This window comes from Antechinus flavipes, chromosome 3 (genome assembly GCF_016432865.1).
Source record: "Antechinus flavipes isolate AdamAnt ecotype Samford, QLD, Australia chromosome 3, AdamAnt_v2, whole genome shotgun sequence".
Classification (NCBI taxonomy): domain Eukaryota; kingdom Metazoa; phylum Chordata; class Mammalia; order Dasyuromorphia; family Dasyuridae; genus Antechinus; species Antechinus flavipes.
Window position 1 is genome coordinate 503,433,850 of NC_067400.1, and position 21,566 is coordinate 503,455,415.

The following is a 21,566-nucleotide window of genomic DNA, read 5'->3' on the forward strand; positions in this document are numbered from 1 at the left end:
ATCTGTACATACAATTGTCTGAATCCTTGATGAAGACATTAATAGGAAACATGAGTTATTTTCCACACCTTGGAAGAGAATTTTCAAAGCAATTTTTGTCCCAAATCAAAAGCTTTTTGTTTACATTTTCAGTCAATTGTATGATATGCTATCATATCATATCATTGACTGAAAAATGTAAACAAAGCTTTTGATTTGAAAATTCTCTTCCAAGGTGTCTTCCAAGCATCCATCAAAAATATGTCAAATTCTTTGAAAGATTTGACAATATTTGTTCAATAAATGCTCTGATCAATGTTATGAAACAAGGCATATATACTCTGATAAGATATTCACCACTGTTATGGGAAAAGATCCAAGAAAGATTTCAAGTTCAATAAGGAATCTTTAGATAATATTCTTCAAAATGATACTGTTTGCAGATGATATTATATGGGTTATATTAAGCCCTAGATACCTTTAAAGTCTCCTAGAGATTCAAAATCATTCAAAAGAGTTGATCTTTTGATCATCTACATCTATATCTACATAGGAAAAGTAGAGACCAGGGTCTTAATAAAGATGATGGGCATGTGAATAGAAAGGGATGACGCAAAACATTGTCAAGGCAGATTAATTTGATTGAGTAACTGATTGGATATCTAGTAGGGAAAGGGATATGGAAAAATAAAAGATGATGTGTAATGGAGGTAAATTAGAAGCATTCCCAATAATTCCCAGGGATGAAACAAGTTTGCCCACTGTCATCACTGTTCAATATTGTATTATAAATGTTGGCTTTAGCAATAAGGGAAGAAAAAAAAAAAGAAAAAGAAATTGAAGGAATAAGAGTAGGTAAGAAGGAAATAAAAATATCATTTTTTGCAGGTTATATGATGATATATATGGAGAATCAATTTTTTAAAAATTTTATTTAATAATAACTTTATATTGACAGAATCCATGCCAGGGTAATTTTTTTTACAACATTATCCCATGCACTCACTTCTGTTCCGATTTTTCCCCTCCCTCCCTTCACCCCCTCCCCTAGATGACAAGCAGTCCTATATATGTTAGATATGTTGCAGTATATCCTAGATACAATATATGTTTGCAGAACCGAACAGTTCTCTTGTTGCACAGGGAGAATTGGATTCAGAAGGTAAAAATAACCCGGGAAGAAAAACAAAAATGCAAATAGTTCACATTCATTTTCCAGTGTTCTTTCTTTGGGTGTAGCTGCTTCTGTCCATCATTTATCAATTGAAACTCAGTTAGGTCTCTTTGTCAAAGAAATCCACTTTCATCATAATACATCCTCATACAATATCGTTGTCGAAGTGTATAATGATCTCCTGGTTCTACTCATTTCACTTAGCATCAGTTCATATAAGTCTCATGGAGAATCAATTTTAAAAACTACTAGAAACAATTAACAACTTTGGCAAAGTTGCAGGATATAAAATAAAACCACACAAATTATTGGCATTTCTTTGTTACCAACCAAATTGATATTTCTTTATTGGTAATAGCAATAAGAGATAGAAAGAGAAATTTCATTTAAAATAACTGTAGGTAATATAGAATATTTGGGAGTTTACCCGATTTAGACAAAATGAAGTGATACTATAAGCAAATTAGGAGAACAAGGGACAGTCTATCTGTTAGGATTTGAGGAAAAAGAAGGAAGTTATGGTCAAAGAAGAAATAGAAAACATGAAATGCAAAGTGGATAATTTTGATTATATTAAATTAAAACGTTTTTGTACAAATAAAACCAATGCAACCAAGATTAGAAGGGAAGCAGAAAACTGGGGGGGGAAACTTTTACATTCATGGTTTGGGCCTTATTTCTAAAATATATAGAGAATTGACTCAAATTTATAAGAATACAAGTCATTTCCCAATTGATAAATGGTCAAAGGATATGAATAGACAATTTTCAGATGAAGAAATTAAAGCTATTTCTAGTCATATGAAAAAAATGCTCTAAATCACCATTGACTACAATTTTGTTCCTAGTCCACAAGCAACACCTGTGTCAGTAAAGGCTGCCCTGCAACTCCTTCAGATGTTATGATTCATAACTGTGGAAGCTCTAGGAGAATTGATCTGCCTCGTCACCTAGGCATGGTCCTTAACAGACTTAGTTCTTTTCAAGAAAGATGATTCAACATAATTCCAATAAAGTTGTGATAGAAAGATCCAGAGAGAGGACTATGGAGAGTGAATGTGGATCAAAGCATAATATTTTCACCTTTTTTTTTTTTTTTTTTTTTTTGCTGTTGTTTGTTTGGTTGTTTTTTTTTTTCTCATTTTTTCCCTTTTGGTCTGATTTTTCTTGTGCAGCATGGTAAATATGGGAATATAGTTAGAAGAATTGCACATGTTTAACTATAATATATTGGACTGCCTGTTGTTTAGGGGAGGGAGAGGTGAGGAGGAAGGGAGAAAACTTGGAAACACAGGTTTTGCAAAGGTGAATGTTGAAAATTAACTTTGCATGTTTTTTGAAAATAAAAAGCTATTATTCTTTTTAAAAAAAGAAAAGAAAAAAATGACAGATTTTGAGCTGGTAGTTACTAGAAGAATGAAAAAAACAGGCAAGTAGAGAGGAGGGACAAGGATGAGAAAGATAAATAATGATTAATTCACTTCGGGACATGTTGGTTTTTAATTCCTATTGTTGCATGTAGGTAAAGATGTCCAAGAGACTTTTAGAAATGCAGGACTAGAGGTCAGAGGAGAGCTCAGGTCTAAACATATATCATACATATGGAGGTGAAAGCCAAGGTAATGGATTAAATGAAGGAAGGACTGAATATAAAGAAAAGGGGAGTATGGACTGTCTTGGGAATATATCTTAAACTTTAAAGGACTTCAAAGTTTACTTTATACAAATCTCTCATTTGACAGAAAAGGAACCTGAGTCATAAAGACATTAAATGACTTAACCAGGGATATTCAGTAAGTGTCAGGACTAAAATTTGAAGTAGAAGGAATACCTCCAACAATATCCCTTCTCCCAGAAAGTCTCTTATCGGTTCTAAGATTTTATGATTCTATCAACCCAGACATGACTGGTCAAACATCTTACTATGAAGTAACCCTGGATTCTTTGAGAACTTCTTTGGCAGCTGCTGAATAGATATCAGAGTTCAAATTTACTGATAATATCTTGGCTTTAGGAAAAGCCAAGAAGTTAATTTTAGAAGAATTATTGTAGTTTCCCTCTATCTTCTCTATGGAAAAGTTCCATTTATTAAACTACCTTATGCGTCCTAAAAAATGGTATAAAATCATACTACTAGGGTGATGAACTCAGGCACCTTGTCTCAAAGCCTTGGAGTAGTTTTCAGCCAGTGATAGAGAGCAGTGTCTGGCAGGAGTTGTTTTTAGCACTTTAAAAACATGCTTTTTATACAGCATGCACTTAACAAAATAATTGTTGAATTGGAATGTTGGTCATCTTTCGGGTGTTTTCTCATGAAGACAGTGATTATAATAATCTGGTAGCATTTTCTTTTTTGGCCACATTTTATTTTGAATAGAAATTTTTTGGGAGACTTGAGATGTGAAATCATATGAAATCATAACTAGATAAAGAAAATCCCTTTACCAATGCAAATTGACACTTTCTCTATGACTAAAAGTCAGAAAGTTGCCTAGATTAGTATTGTCAAATTCAAATAGAAGTCCAAGTATCCCTGTGGTCCACATATTGATAATTTAAAAATATAATAATATCTGCTTTATGGTATTTTTTATTTATCTTATTCAACATTTCCTTATTACATTTAATCTGGTTCACGCTGCAGTTGGGAGTACTGGGGTGCAGCCCAGACTGTTTTAGACCTCTGGACTAGAGCATCCAAAACTGAAGTGACTTCAGGAGGAAAGGATCATACCAGGGTCACACAGTAAATACATGTCAATCATAGGACTTGGACCCAAATCTCCCTAGTTTTGAGTTTATTCTCCTCTTTTCCTCTGAAATGCTCCCCTCTTTCAGTTTCTTCAATTCTGGAGCCAAGATATAATCATTTGCCATTGTACTAAATCTATTGCCTGTGGACCCACTCAATCCATTTCACTTTCTGAACCCAAATTGACCACCACTCTTTGGCTATGACTTTCCTATGCTTGTTGTTTTCCTCTCTTAGAATATAAGCTCCTTGAGGATAGAGAATCTATTTGCTTTTGTATAAGAAATTCCCTACAATTTATCCCAGAGCTTATCACATAGTAAGCACTTAAATGATTTTCCAATCATTTTTCTTCTTCCTGCTAATGCTCTGATACATGTACATATGAAAAGACTTAAAGAAAAGCACCAATTGGAAGAGACACAAAAATAAGCCTGAATAATCTATTCCAAATATTCAGCTCCTAACTTACTTTATGGTTGACCAGACTGTTTATTATCACTTCCCCAGTATTTACATTTTCTCTTGCATTCTCCAAATACATTAGGCTTCTTTGGCCTAATCCTTGAATAGTAGTAGACCTAACTGAAGATAACCTTAAGCATTTTTCCGGAGAAGAAGAAAAGGAAATGAAAACTTCTGAGGAATTCATAAGATACCCAATCCATTTTCAGCTTAAGAACTATGGTTAAAGAGAGGTAGCACTTTTCCCCTAGACAGCCTTCCAGCAAAAGGGAGTGTCCATGAAGACAACAAGAAGATATAGATTACCATGGAGTTTCATTTGGTGGGACTAAAGGCCGTGTAGGGATAGATAAAGAGAAAGCAGACTGTTGAAGGACACTAGCCTAAAAGGAAGTAATATGGTTGTCTAAGATCTGATGAGAGAGGTCTCATTTCTTAATTTTTTTATTTCCCTTCATTTTCATTTCAGACTCCTGGGGGAAAAAAATCACCATCTTGACTTTCTTACCTTATATTCTCTTTCTAACCTCTTGCAATCTTATTTCTGACTTCATCCCTCAACTGAAATTGCTTCCCTAGGGTATCAGTTATCTATTCATTGACAAATTAGATGCCCTGTTGTCTGTCCTTATTGATCTCTCAATACTGAAAACTGACTATCGAATCTTCCCAAATATTCTTTCCTCTCTGTTTTCATGATACCCGACTCCCCTGATTCTTCTACTATTGGGTTCTTTCTTTATAGTTTTGTTTGCTGAAGAAATCCTTGTTTTATCTCCTATATGGGGGGGAGGGGAAGTGTACCTTAGAGCAATGTGTTCTAGGCCTTCTCACTAAGTTTTTTCTTGGTAATTTCACAAATTCCCATAATTCAGCTATCATTTCAATGCAGATGATTCCCAGTCCATTCATCCATCCATCTCTCTCTCTCTCTCTCTCTCTCTCTCTCTCTCTCTTTGTCTCTCTCTCTCTCTCTCTCTCTCTCTCTCTCTCTCTCTCTCTCTCTGTAATACCTTGTTTATCTCTTGAATTCTAGTGCTGTACCATTAACTGTCCTTTAATCTATAACTGAATGTCCAATAGGAAACTCTTAATTCAATATGTCTGAAACATAATTCAATATATTTATTCTCCAAATCCTTTCCTCTTCCTTCGATATTTCTGTAACTTCTCACCACTACCCTTCTAGTCACTCATGTTAGAAAACTTGGAGTCATCCTTGATTAATATCAACTGTAAAATGGGTATTAAAATAGCACTTACCTCATAGGATTCTTAGAATCAAAAGAGATAAAATTTGTAAAGCACCTAGCATAATGCCTGACACATATTAGGTGATTAATTAATGTATATTACTTCTCTTTCTCTTTGATTCTTTCCTCCCCATTACTCCTGTAATCAGTTGCCAAGTTTTGAAGATTTTACCTCCTTTCCACTTATACAACCACTACCCAAGTTATAAGCTTTCATTGTCTCCCTCTCACATTATTGACATAGTTTCCGAATTTGTCCCCCCCCAGCTTCTAGTTTTTCCCTTCTACACTCTTTCCTTAATACTTCTAAAATAATATTCTTAAAGGCCCAAACTATGTCACTCTTTTGCTCAAGATCATATGATTCCTTCTTACTGCTAGAATGATACATGAACTAGTCCTCTAGTTGGCTTTTAAAACCATTCACAGATTGGCTCCTCCCTACCTTTCCAGTTTTATTGCACATTACTCTCTTTTATGCACTATCTAATCCAGTCAAACTGGTCTATGTTGTTCCTAGAACCCCACATTCTTTTTTTTCCCATCTTTATGCTTTTGCATATACATTCTATACCCATCCCCAAACCCATAATGCACTCCTTTTTCACCTCTTATAGACTTCTCAGATTCCCCCAAAGGTCAATTAGAATACTTCATACAAGAAATCTATTCTGATTTCCTTCTCCTCAGCCCCAGTATATGACTAGTTGCTAGGGTCTTTCCTTAGAAATTACTATCTATATTTTATATTTAATTTTATTTGCATATGCCATTTTCCCACATTAGAATGTAAAGTGATTTAAGATATAGACTTTTTTTTTGTCTGCATTTGTATTTCTAGAGCATAGTAGAGTTTATGGCCTATAGCAGGCACTTAATAAATGTTTTTTGAATTCAATTCAATTGAGATCACAATATCACAAAGTAGTAAGAAGAGACAACATAATATAGTGAAAGAAACTTGAATTAGTGAGCAGCCGTAGCTTTGACTCTCCTATATACTATGTGACCTTTGGCTTTACTTCTTTGGGTGTGTTTGTTCAATTGTAAAATGAGAAAATGGGAGCTTGTTATTTTCTAATAGCTTTTCCTGTGCTATCTATGGATGAATCTATTTGAGTAGGAGCCCAACTCTTACACTAAGATGGGAAAAAACTTCTGTTTATCCTTACTAATAAAAATTACACTTATCTATGGCTTTGAATTTTAATAAAAATGATAATCAGGGAGACAGAGTATTCACATTGGAAATAATGGGATATATCTCTAAAAGCTGAAGATTTTTCTCCTTTCCCAGGAAGCCTTGTTGGGATGCCAGGAACCAAAAAATCTCAGCTCTTTTAGAGATCACCAGTAGTTTAAAAAAATTCCAGTGGCCACAGGTGATAACTAATATAAACATGTCAGTTTAATTGCTAAGGCTGAGCTTTCTCCCTTTTACACTCTATTAACTGTGCATTCATTATTATGGCTAAAAGAGAAACCTATTGCAGCAGGGACTCATTAGGAAGAACTGTGGTTGGTAGAGTAAATGTTTTTCAACTGAGCTGTGGGGAATCTTATTTGAATAAGTACTTGCCCAGGAATAACATCAATTCTGGATAGCATTACACCACAGCCCTGAAAATAACCTTTACTTTCTGGATTTAAGACAACTCAACATAAAAGCCAGCCAACAACTTACCTCTGGGGTTCCTTTCACAGCAACAGATGTTCTGGGGAAGCCATCATATCTGTGGAAAGAATTTGAAATTGTTTCTTTAAAGATGAATCTAGAGAGGAGGGCAGGTATTAAAAAGAAGGACCTCACAGATACCAAAATATTCATAGAAGCACTTTTTTGTAGTAGCAAAGAACTGGAAACAAATTAGATATCTATCAGCTAGAGAATAGTTAAATTGTGATATATGAATATAATTAAATGTCACAGAGCTATAAGAAATAAGGACTGAAGAACAGAGAGGCATGTAAAGACATATGAATTCATACAAAGTGAAAAAAGTAGATCCAGGAAAACATCATACAAAATGGCTATAACAATAGCTTATATGGGAAACTTGGAATTATTACATCACCATGCTAAGTACTAAGTATGTGTAAACTAGATAACCATTGTCTCATCAATCCCACTGAGTTAATACGTTTTGCTTCCAGTATACTTCTTTCAAGTATACTTCTCCAAAGTTCCACCCTCTACATCTTATCTAGTTTACATATACTTAGTACTTAGTATGGTAATGTAATAAATAGCAATAAATAATAAAGAACAATAAAAACTCCATCTCCCCCCCTCCAAAAAAAAGTGAATGCCTTAGAATTATAATGATTGAAGAGGAGATATAAGAATGCAGCTCCTTTGTTTCTTTAAAGAAATAAGGAACTTTGCTTATGATATTAGGTTTGATATGTTGCTTAATTTTGCTAAATTCTCTTTTTTCTCTCTTTAAAAAAATGTTTTTCTTTTTCTTCTGAGACTATTTCATCTAGGCCAGAAGGGGAGCAGACATTCAGAAGCCAGCCCCACTACTAATCACCATGGAATCTTTGAACTGTTCTGTTTCCAATTTGGGCTGGTTTGCTCTTTCTTAGGTAGCCAGGTGACTTCAAATTCCCAAGGACTCATCTTATTGGTACCTGACTTAGTACAGATACCTGATCAACTTTTGCTCTCCTGCAGCTCAGAAATCCTAGACTCAAACAATCCACTTACTTTAGCCTAACCAGCACCACCAAGCTCAGATTGTTTACTCTTTGTTATAAGCAAAGACTCTCTGAAAAAAGGGAAAGAAGAGGTTTATGTTGAGTAATGAAGGTAATGTAAAAAGAAAAGATAGCAATTAAAATTTAATTCAAAGTAAGATGAACCTAGGATTAACAAGAAGCAAAATAGCATTTCATTTGCCTCCATCAATAAATATTTTCCCGAAGTTGTATTCTAGAAAGATATTACATGACTTAGTACATAATAATATTAATAATATACTAATAATTAGCATTTATATAGCATCTATTATGTGCCAGGCACTATGCTAAGAATTTGTGGGCCTTAGTTAAATAATTTATGAATATTATCTCATTTGATCCTCACAGCAGTCTTGGGAGGTAGGTGTTTTATTATCTTTATCTACAGTTTAAAAAACTAGGATAAACAGGTTAAATGACTTACCCAGAGTCACACAACTAGTAAGCATCTTAAGTTGAGTTTGAAATCAGGTCTTCCTGAATTTAGGCCCACCATTCTATCCTCTGTGTCACCTAATGGCCTATTACATGCCTTTAAAAAAGGCCAAAAAACCCCAACTAAAACATTTTGGACAGTTTCCCCATATTTATTGAGAATGAATAAGATGGATGGGTTATCAAGTGTGTAGCAAAGAATAAATGCACAATAGAACAAATCAACAAGAAGAGTTACTATGGTGGAAATTAAGGGGAAATACTGTAGATGAAATTTACCTGTATTTTAGCAACACATTTGACAAAGTTTGTCATGATATTCTTTTGGACAAGATGGAGAGATGTGGTCTAGATGACTGCACAGTTTTGTCCTTTGGAGACCAAAGATAATATAGGAGGATTCAAAATTGCTCAAATGACTGATTTCAAAGACTAGATATTAAAAGTATAATTCCAGCTGGAAAGGAAATCTCCAGTTGAGTGTCTCAGGGATCTGTGCTTAGGATTGTACTGTGTAATGTACTCATCAATGACTTGAAGAAAGGCCCAGATGGTATGCTTGCTTATTAGATTTTTAGAGAATGAAAAGCTGGAAAGGGCAGCTAATATTACTGAAAGGTTTCAAAAAGATCCAAATCTAACAAGAAATTTAATAAGGATAAATGTAAAATTCTATACTTGAGTTAGTCAAGTATAATATGGTTAGTATTTTGAAAAAGATCTTAGGGTGTTAGCAGGTGGCAAACTTAATAAGAATCAAGAGTGGGGCTGTTTTGTTTTGAACCAGACTGATTTCATTGGTATGGGGAATTTCTGACAAGGAAACCTGTCTACCAAGGCAAATTGGTACCTGCTCTGCCACTTGTAGTCTTAGACATTGCTTGGGGCACCGAGAGGTTATGTGAAATGTCCAATGAGGATATGAGACAGCCCGGCTTAGTGGGAGGAATGATTGACTTGGTATCAGGAAGATATAATTTAAAGCTCAGTCTTAGATACTTAGCAGTGGTTCTCAAACTTTTGTTTTCAGTATCTTTATTCTATTAAAAATTATTGAGGATCTCTCCAAAGTGTTTTTGTTTATCTGGATTATATTTATAGACATTTACCATGTTGGAAATAAAAACTATTTTTGAATTTGTAGACCCTCTAAAAGGGTTTCACAGATCCCCAGGATTCTCTAGACCATACTTTGAGAACCACTGCTTAAAAGCTTTGTGATCCTAAGCAAATCACTTAACCTCTCTGGGTCTCAGTTTGTTCATATATAAAAATGTGGGGATTGAGTAGTTGACCTTCAAGGTCATCTCTTTTACCTCTAAGTCTATAATGGTGATTGTCTTCTAGTAATGTATGGATTCCATAAGGAAGAGTGATTAGACTTTTTTTGGTGATCAAGAAGACAAAATGAGGAGCAATGAGGGAAAGTTACAAAGAAGCAAATTGAAATTTGATATAATTTCTTAGAAATTAGAGCTATTCAAAGGTGGCCTGGGCTTCCTTGAAAAGTAGAGGGTTCCCCATTTACAAGAATGTGGTTCTAGATTTTCTTTCTTCTTCACAACATTTTGTTTGAAACATTTTATCTGCAGTTCCCTATCCCAAGAAATATTATTTTAGAAAGATGAGATGGTAAAGTTGAAAGAAGATAAGGAAGGAAATGACACCTTGTTAAAAGCTACCGGAAATAGTTAAGTGATACTAATATTAAACATATATGCCAACAGCTATGTCATCCCCAGTGGAAATCTTAGAGCAAAAAAAGATTTGTTAGAATGTAAGTAAGCTTGTGAATAGGAATTTTTCATTCTTCGTATTTTATCTCCAGCACTTACCATGGTATCTGAATAGATACTTAATAAGTCCTTATTGATTGATTGATTGATAATCATTTGTAAAGAATGTACAGAGAGATTTTTTTTTTCAGGTTTGGAGTTGCATTAGATGGGCCTGGTGGACCCTTCCAATTCCTGGATTTTGAATGACAAGTGTCAGAACCCAGCATATGTTTTTCTATTGGTATATGTATTTTTACACAGAAGGATGGATTATCTACCGTCTTTTTTTTTTTTTTTTTTTTTTTCCAAAAGAGATGAGACAGGAGTATATTTTACAATTAGGAATAAGATTTTTTTGAAATAAATTCTTTTGTGAAATCCCTCAGGATAATATATTTTTTACAAAAATAACATATTTATTCCCCACTACAATCTTCTCATGTAGCCTGGAAATGACTTGGAAACCTGCCAGATACCAACCTTGTGGCTATCAAATGCAGATAGTTTATTTTTATATAGTGTATGTCATCTACCCAATTAGCTTGTAAGTTCCTTGAGGTTAAGGAATGTCTTTTGCTTCTTTTTGTATTCCTGGCACTTAGCACAATGTTTAGCACATAGTAGGACCATAAGAAATGATTGCTCATTGATTGATGTGAAGTCCAGTTTAGCTATTCTTGAAGAGGCCCATTACTAGTAGGCAACAATCAAAGATAAATATTTTCAATCACAGATATTCAGTATTTCTGCTAAGGCACAGAAGAATTTCAGTCTGGCTCTTTGAAGAGAATACTCCAGAATGATGAGATCACAAATCTTTGGGTTATTGAAGATAAAATATAATTTATGTTTATTATGAAAACTTTCTTCGTGAAGGCTCATGATGTTTTATTTACTCAGCTTTGAAAATTGAGAAATTTTGAAAATGCAAACTGGTGCTAAATCTAATGCAATTTGAGAGTTTGTGGGTCTTAATTACTCAGCACTCTCTACAGAACTCTAATACATGTATAGTAAAGGAAATAGGAAACAAACTAATTAAATCAGGATGCTAAAACAGAATTCAGTCATAAGATAATAGATGTAGAACTGAGAAAGACTTTAGAGATCACACATAGTCCAGCTCTCTCCTTTCTTATAGATGAGGAAACTGAGGCACAGAAAAGTTCAATAGCTTGCTCAAATCTCAGCTCTCTTTCTGCTATAGATTGCTACCTCCTGATGTTACTTGAATTCACATCACCAGCTACTTAGCAGTTTTAGTTACACCAATTATGAACATTGACTGTGAATCTATATACATCATGACCTTAAGTTTTTCCATTTAAAACGCCTGTTATTTCTTACATAACAGGATTAGAGTAGTCACTGTTAAACTTGTTTTTATAGAGTTCAAATTCAAAAGCATCAGTAGAATGAATATTGTGGTTTCTACCATTACTCTCTTTGAAATTCTAATGATGTTGTTAACTATATCTAGAACTTCTATACTGCCTTTATGGTCATTAATTTACTACTCATTCAACAGTTATAAGACCTTGAGTCATAATACCTGAGTCCAGTCTCTGTTCACTGTGCCACCTAGCTGATCCAAACATTTATTAAGCAAGTGCTAAAGATAGGAATAAGAAAAAAAGAAAAGCTATTCCTGTCCTCAAGGAGTTTACAGTCTAATGGAGGAATATATTATGTGAATGGAAACAGAATGAGGAAAATATACTGGGCAATGGTAGAAGGGATTATTTTAAGTTAGGGACTAAAATGGCAGAAAAACAAAAGGGAGGCAAAAAAATTGTAGGGACTACTAAGAGAAAATGAAAACAGAAAGTAATTCTTTAAATACTTTAGCCCAAAGCTTCTTAAATTGTGTGGGCTACAATTCTGTAACTGAGTGTGGGGTCATGAAAAGATTTATCAGTAAATGTTTGATTTGCATATTTATTTATGCAATATTTGCATATTGTATATTCCTATAAATCTGGGATCACAAGTGAAAAAAGTTTAAGAAACCCTCCTTTAGTTTACTCTTTGTTCAGGAGCCTTTTTTTACCATCTGGATCCATCAGTATTTAAGGATGCAAAATTAGAGAAGGGACGACATCAACAGACAGATCCAGAGACTCTGATGAAATTCTGGGTTGTTCTAGGCAATGTAAGCTGCTTCTTCATATTAGTCCAGGGCTTGACTAGAATGAGGATGCTCCAAGGGAACAGTTACAGGAAAGCCTTCATAAACCTTTTGCTTGGACACAGGTGGACATGACCTTATCTTGAAGCATCAAAGTTCAGTTACCACAGTGCTTGGATATAACACAAACCTATAGTAAAGGTGCTGTGATAAGATATGATGTTATTGCAATCCATTTATGTGATTTGGATAAAAGGTGGAAGAGAATACTGGGAACAAGCCTCAGGGAATTGTAACAAAGGGACACATGAAGAGTATTTCAGAATGTCCCAAAATGTGGATGGTGAGAGAAATGATTATTTTTCTCTTCTATTAACAAATTGAGAAACAAATCTTTGTAGATTAGTCAAGCCAGTTTCTGAAGGCCATGCTGATAGATGAGATTGCCCAAATCTCAAGGTCCATGCTTTGTGGTCTTGGGTGAGAGACCCTACCCAACTAGAAGATCTTACAAGGAGAATCTAGTCTAGACAAAAATATTGCCCTTAGAAAATAATATCCCAAGGGCAGCTAGACGATGCAGTGATTAGAGAACCGGCCCTGAAGGCTTTTTTTCAGCCCTGAAGTCAAGAAGACCTGACCTCAGACACTTAATAATGCCTAGCTATGTGACTCTGGGCAAGTCACTTAACTCCAAATGTCTCAGCAAAAAAAAATAATAATAATATCCTGTTCTTGAGACCTTCCATTAGAATTTAGGGTGAGCCAGCTTACGAAGGGGAAAGTCAGCCATAGTAGTCTGGGTAGACTTGGATTTTTTGTGTGTGTGTGTTCAGATTTCTAAATGCAGCTGAGTCTCAAAATTGAGTCATGTTCTCAGCAGGAGGAACTGAAGACTGACCACCTCCTCATTGATTGTTAACCAATTAGATCTGATTACCAATCTCAACCTTGCTCAAAGGCTTTCTGAGCATTCACTGTTTGTTCTCCAGGGGCAGGTTGGGTCTATGAGCCAAAGCTAGGACTATCCTTGTGTTAAATATTTGCTAGCTATAATTAATAAATTGATGTTAATCACTGAGAAATTATATCTTTTAGACTTTTCATTTGTCACAAGGGAATTAAAGATGGAAACAACTGGAATAAAAATGAGCCTTCCCTCTGAGGAGGTTGAGACAATTTCCTTCAGCTTTGCCATGATGAATGGAAGAAAAAAGCTATCTAATAATTTTTTCTCTGAGAACATTCAAATTACTCTGCTGCCTTGAAAGTGACCAGTGAAAAGGCAATTTCTAACATATAAATGCTGAATCAGAAGATCTCATCCTTATTGTGTATCCTTTATTCTATTGTCCTACCAGTGATCATGCCTTCCATATTCCAATCCTAGTTCACTTCCACCATTTGTCCCCATTCAGTCCTACTCAATGAGTAATTTTACTCAATGGTTCTGCAAGAAATCCTGAAACCATGCTTATTGCATTTACTACACATTTCTATTACTTAATTGCAAATGGACCCTCACAGAAAGAAGACAATCCTTCTAATGCTCCCTAATATATTTTCCGTGATGGCCAAGCAGAGAAATAGTTCCAAAACTTCTTTTTCCTCTTCCAGACTGCCATAACACAGGATATCCTACTCCCCTCCAAGCTGAGGACCTCTCCCTTATATTTCATTAAAAAAAAAAACTAAGGTCACTCACTGAAAGCTTCTTTTCTCTCCTTCTCCTTTCTAACATCCCTCTGACATCAACCCTTCCCTCTCCCCCATATATACTATATCCTCACTGTATCTTCCTTTACTCCAGTTTCTGATGAAGAGGTGACCATTTCCATGCTATGGAAAACTCCTCCATCATATATCTATACCATGTATCTTTGGGCCTTTCCCCTCTTATCTTCTTCAGTAGACTGCTCTCATTCTTATTATTCCTTTTCTCTAGTAATTAATCTTTCCTTATCTACCAGTTTCTTCCTTGTAACAATGATCTACCCTCTGTGCTTCTCATTTTCTCCTAATTGCTCTGAAATCTGGCTTGGTACAGAATAACCCAACTAAAATTGTTTATAGATTTGCCAACAATTTCATAATTACCAGGTCTCATGATATCTTCTTAATCTTTATCCTTCTTGACCTTTCTGCAACATTTGATTCTACTGATCACCTTCTCTTTCTGGATACTTTCTTTTTGGTTTTTCTACCATCAAAATGCACCCTTTCAGTCTCTTTTGCTGTATCTTCATGTCATGTTCAATAATTATTAGTTCACCAAGACTCTTTCTGTGTTCCCTTTTGTTTTCTCTCTAAATTATCTCACTTGGTGACATCACCATCTCCCATTAGTTCAAATATTACTTCCACATAAATGATTCTCAAATCTTTACATATAATCTTAGTTTTTATCCTCAGCTCCATCACTAATTGCCTTTTGCACCTCACAAATTGGATATTACATAAACATCTCAAATTCAATGAGTCTAAAGCATAGCTTAATATCTTCCCTTTCAACCCTTCCCCTCTTCCAAACTACTCTCTCATTGTTGATGTACAACCATCGTTCTGTTCTCTCAGGTTCATAGCTTTAACCATATTTTCAACTCCTCACTCTTTCACCGCACATATCCAATCATTGGCTAACTGTTGTCATTTCTCTCTCTGACATCAAACCCTCTCACTTCTCTTGGGCTATTTATTGCAACAGCCTCCTAATTGTTCATGCTGTCTCAAGTTTTTCCCTAAACTAATTTATCCTCCACATAGCTGCCAAAGCAGTTTCTGTAAAGGGCACACATAACCAGGTCACCACCTTGCCCAACATATACTCAGATAATTCCAGAGGCTTTCTATTACTTTCAGGATAAACTATAAATTAACTCCTCTCTGTAGAAATAAAGCTATTTATGATATGGCTCCTTCCTACATTTTCAGTCTTACATGTTACTCCTTTTTTTTTCCCCCTGAGATTCATCTTAAGCTCTCACTTCTGCAGGAAATCTTTTCCAGTCCCTCCATTGTTAGGGGCCTCCTTTATGTAGTTACCCTCTATCTACTCTTTAGAATTTTTAAATATACCTACTTATTCATATTTCTAAACTTGCACTTTAAGGTGCAATTTTAGTTAAATTTTATTTAATTTTTAATTAATTTAATTATTAATTAAGTTTTAATAAAAATTGTTTTTTCTTAATATTTGCTTGCTTGATTGATTATATTGTAGGCAAGTGTGATACTATGATAATGATAATAACAATAATTGGCATACATATAACACTTTAAGGTTTGCAAAATGCTTTACAAATATTTCATTTCATTTTCACATCCCTGGGAGACAGGTGCTATTATTAAAACCATTTTACAGAATGAATGAGTAGAAGTAGACACGGGAAAAGTGATTTGCTCAAGGTCACAAAGTTATTTATGAGGCTGGAATTGAACTCAGGTTTTCCTGACTCTAAGTCTATCATGTGGATCCTTTTTTCACCAAGCATTCCAAGTACTTCTTGGTACAAACTTGATCACCCCATTTATTAAAGGATTTCCCACCACCCTACCATAAGTACTGCTCACATTATAAACCTTTAGAAATCAAAACTCATTCATCAAATTACTCCTTTCCTCTTAACCCTGTCTATCCCTAAAGCTGTTGAAGCTATAACAACTGTTCTTTAGTCTTAGATACGGTTATTCCTAAACCTGAGCCCATTGATACTTATTTCCATTATGAGAGCATCACTCTTCACAGAAATAATAGAAAACATTTGAAAAATAAGGTTAATAAAGTAATTCCCCTACAAGAAATCAGTGAGAGAGGTCATGCAAGTACAATTATCCCATTTCATATATGATGAAACTAAGCTTCTAGGAGATGAATATCGTTAGTAAGAATCTGAACTAGAATTCAAATCTAGGCAAGTGTGTGCTGGAGCCCTTTTGGGGCTAGAAACAATTGTTAAATATTCTTCGTGAGCATTTACACCTTGGAAATTAGTACATGCTACAAATCAGGGCTTGGTTTATTATTTTGTTGTCTATACTTAAAAAAAAAAGTGATGAGGAAAATGATAGTGCTGCAGATTAAACTTAAAACTTTGTTCTGCTTTTTGGGAAAGCTACTTGTTAAAACCAGCACCCTGCTAAACCTCTGTGTCCTGGTTTCAAGTCCTACATCTCTCCACTGTACCACGCTACTTCTCTTGATATTATTTGGTCCCTCTTTCCCGCTATAATTCAATGAGTGGGCCAGTATACTTCAGATATACCACTATACTCGGTACAGCAATGGTGTAAATTTTATTTCTGAGCACTGTTGCTCAGACTGTCTGCAGCCCTCGTGGGCAGTACACAATACCATCTAGCGTCTGTTTTAACTTGAACATGGGCTTCCACACTTGGAGAGAATGAGTAGAAGCAGCGGTAACAGTTGAGGAGGTTATGTGAAGAGAGCTCTATCCCCTTTCAAAGTTAAACTTAAAAAACAAACAAACAAACATCACCAAGCATAACAAACTGCTGTAGTATTTTTGTGCTCCAGGGACCCGCATTTGAGTTTTGACTACATAGATCTCCTTTGATTTACCTACTTTCCAGTTTTACTTAATTATCAGTCAATCATTTACTTACTTGGACTTTAGCTCTAACTGCCTTCAGGTCTCCTTGCTGCCTCATTGCTTCATTCTGATACAAGGGTGTCCCCTTGCCTCAGGCTCTTTCAGGCAGTTTTGATTGACCTGTTGCCATCCCCTTCACTACAAAAAGAACCGGCTCCTGCCCTTCCCCGTATAACAAGACTTCCTCACCCAAAGTACCACACCCCCGGAGTATTAGATGCCCCATGCACAGCCCTCACCCCACCCTTTGCTCTATTCCTGAACTGGGTCAGGCTAGGAGGGACTGTACATGTGAAGGGTTATACCAGCACAGCCTTCCCGAGACTACCATGAATTATAAGACTTATTCAGACCCCCAGATCTGGGACCTCAACACCTCTTTCTCTCTACCCTAACCCTCCCAAAACACGCATCGCACTATAGTGTTCATGTCTAAGTCTCCATTTTCTAGGGACACTTTTATTTTTTATTAGAATCAAAGAGGACCTTCTAGTGGCTCATTGAAACCAGCCCTCAGCAAGATTTCAACTACTACCTACTTCTCTTCCTGGACTTCTCAGGAGAGAGAATTGTAACTATGTGCCAGATAGAGTGCATGGTGGAGTAGATAAAGAGCTGACTCTAACCCATGTCATCCTGGATAAATCACCTATTCTCATATGGTCTCAAGCAGTTCTATAATAATAATAATTGTAAGTTGTAGAACAGATGCCACTTTCCACAGGCTCACGTTCTTTAACTAATGAATTCAAAGTTACAATGCCTCAGCCCTTAATAATAATTATCATCTATAACCTGTCGATTCTTCATCTATTAGACCAGTGGTACAAACTCAAATAGAAACAGGAGCCACTAAATAACAAATAAGCATCCCTGAGGGCTGTATATTGATTTAGAAAATCATATATCAATATTGTATATGTTTTGTTGTGGGTTTATGTGTTATGTTAAAAATTTCACAATTACCTTTTAATTTGATTTAGGCTGGATCTGGGAGTGCTGTGGGCTGCATCTTTGGCCATGTATTTGATACCTTTGAACTAGATTAACTCTGGGGGAGATCAGGATATGCTGTGATTTATACTAAGTTGGCCCTATAAGGAGTATACAACTTGGTTCACATATGGAAGAAGGATGAATTGAAGGACATATTATAAACCTGATATAGTCACTGTGAATGATGTTATCTGGACCTTCTAATGTCCTCAGTATCACACCGCAGTCATTTTTGAGTAGTACATCTACTTTGTTCATCTAAATGACACTTTTATAAAGAATTTTTTGACCAGACTTATGATTTCACAGTTATGCAAATCTCTCAGCAAATAAATTCCTGTTTCCAAATCAGATCTGCACTTGCCCTGTGACTTATACTCTTAGAGAGGTATCTATCTCAGAAGTGCCAGGTACACAGTTGGCAGGCTTTATATTCTGTGAGCTATATGTCATAATGAAGTGGGAGGGAACTGTTTCCTTTACTAAAGTTGTGTTCCCTTTAAGAAACTGTATTTCCTTTTGATCTGTGATCCTTTTCAGAGTCTCAGCCCCTCCTGGGGAATGCATCTTCTCCCAGATAAGTTATCTTTTTGGGTGGCCAGAGCCTTTGATTCAATTAGAAATCCTGGTCAAAAAGCACCCTTTTGAAGTGTTGTTAATTCCAATAGGAGATCCGGGCTGATAACTGATAAGAATCTAAGCCTGGGAACCTCAGCTCCAGAAGCCCTGACCTGGTCTGATCAGCTCGGGCTGTCCCAGCCCCCACCAAGATACCCAATATAATAGCTTCCCTCAACTAAGGTCTTTGCAGATAGCCCTAGGTAGCTTGCTCAGCTGCCATGACCATTCTGTCCACCAAGAAAGTATTCTCAGTGCCAAAACTCCATTTCCTTAATAGAACTCTGCCACTATAGAAGTCAGTCCCTTAGCAAACTGATTTCTATCCAACAATAAATTTTCATTTTGCAACTAACAACTTAGGGCCACAAGATTAAGAAAAGCAGTGACCTTGACAACATCCTTCCCTAGTCACAAGTCAGAAGGTAGAGGACCCTGATACTCAGTGACCAAGAGATCTCAAAAACTTTACTCAACTAGACAGTCCTAAAATTTAATCAACAAGCATGTGGCAGGCTTATATCAGACCTTGGGGATGCAAAGCCAAAAGTTCCCGCTCTTAAGTACCTTATACTCTAACTGGGAAAAACTATATGGACATAGTAAGGGGAACAATTTTGTAGAGAAGGCATTAGGAGCTGAGAGCATCAGGAAAGGCTTCATGGAGGAGAAAGCATCTAAGCTGACTGAGCCTTGAAGAGGCAGAGACAGAAGAGTGTAGTCTCATAGTGAGGAATAGCCAAAGCAGGGGAATGAAAGGGGAATGTAATGCCCTACGTGAGGAACGAGAGAAAAAAAGCCAGTTTGGTTGGACCAAAGTGTGTGTGAAAAACTATAAGAAATGTGTAATTTGGCTGGAAATGTAAAATGGTAAAGCACAAGGGCTTTAAATGTCAAACAGAGGAATTTTTATTCGATCCCTGGCATATAGGAAGCCCCTGAAGTTTACTGGTTGACATGGCCAGATGTACACTTTAGAAACATGACTTAGAAAATTGTGGAAAGGATGGATTGGAGCAAGGACTTGAGGCAGGAAAGCTGATTAGGAGGCCATTTCAATACTTCAGATGAGAATTAAGAGGGCTTAATCTTGGTAAGTGGCTGGCTATGTGAGGAGAAAGAGAGAGATGGATCAAAATGCTACAATTATAGAAACAGAGATATGGCAATGGATTACATATGTGAAGTGGGTGAGAAGAGACACTGAGGTTACCTATCTGGGTGACAAGAAGGATGATAGTACATTTACCAGTGTTGAGGAAATTTGTAGGAGGAGTGAGTTTTAAGAAGGAAAAATAACTTCCATTTTGGACATGCTAAGTTTGAGAACTGTACATAAAGTTATACATATAAATTTGATTGTGAGGAGCCTTGAATGATGAAGTCATACACTCTTTTGCCCCTAAAAGATTCATGGAGGCAATGTGGTACAAAAGGAAAAGCACTGAATATGGAGCCAGAGGATTCAAATCTCAGCTTTGCAGCTGACTACCTATATGACCTTGGAAAAATGATTTTATCTGCTTGGGTCTCAGTTTCCTTATTTGTAAAATGAGGATGTCAGACTCAATGACTTTTAAGATCCCTCTTACCTCTAAATCGGAGATCCAATGACTTGAGTCCCTCTTGGGATAAAATAAGTTTTAGGCTAATAGTCCTTCATAGGATTGTCTATAAGCGACCCAGCACTAAGACACCATTTGCACAGACCATGAAAACCTAAAGCAATTCTATACAGCCCACCACTCAATCAGTACAATATATATTGGTCATTCTTCTTTTCTTTCATTAAGAGTGCATACATTCCTAGGCCATAGAACTAATAATCTTATACTAAAGGGACATAATTAAGTGAACAGTCTGGGGAAGGCAGTTCTTTTATTCAATCTTTCTCAACATATTCTTGCCCCATAGAAAGCACTAACTATATCTTAGAAATGTTACTGTGACTTGATATCAACTGGACTTTGTTACTCTCATTCACAGGAGTAATTGTACCCAGACTTTAAAAGTTAATTCCATTATTAGTCTCTCTGAATTGGCAAAGAACTCTGAGGTTAGCAGGTCCAATTCTTACCAAGAGCACAGTTCCTTTCTATAACAATCCCAATAAAGTTCAACCAACAACTTCTTGAATTTCTTAAGTGAGAGGGAACTTATTACTTCACGAGGCAGACTATTCCATTTTTGGACAGCTCTAATTGTTAGGAGCATTATTATTATATGGAGACATCTGCCTCCTTGTCAAGGCAACTTACCCAGGCCATACTGGGAACTAACTCCCACAGCCAACATTTCAAACATCATCCAGAAATATACCATCGGAGCAAGTGGCTTATTTCACTAAGCCTTGATATTGTTTGCAGCTTCTATCACTTTCCAGATCTCTGACATCTCAGTTTTGGATGTGGCTTTTGTTTTCCTGCTTGTATATTATATATTATACTATTATTCTCTCTGAATTGTGACTTTCTGCATGCATTGGGCCTCCTAGTATGGATGAGAGAGCTCTTCAATCATTAAAAATCTTAAACTTACTTTGGTCAACTTCTGAGTCAATTAGCAAACCTAAGACAACCTAACTAGCTGTTACCACTGCAGGAAGGCATCCTGAATAGTACCCTACAAAGCTACCC

General features: G+C 35.9%; 1 protein-coding gene across 1 annotated transcript in view; it reads right to left on the reverse strand.

Annotated features, from left to right (window-relative positions):
* Nucleotides 1-21,566, reverse strand: part of EXPH5 (exophilin 5) — a 105,078-nt gene that overhangs the window by 14,720 nt on the left and 68,792 nt on the right. Inside the window, exon 4 of the mRNA XM_051986939.1 lies at nucleotides 7,308-7,356. Coding sequence (XP_051842899.1) covers nucleotides 7,308-7,356 — 49 coding nt within the window. The remainder of the gene's footprint in view (nucleotides 1-7,307; nucleotides 7,357-21,566) is intronic.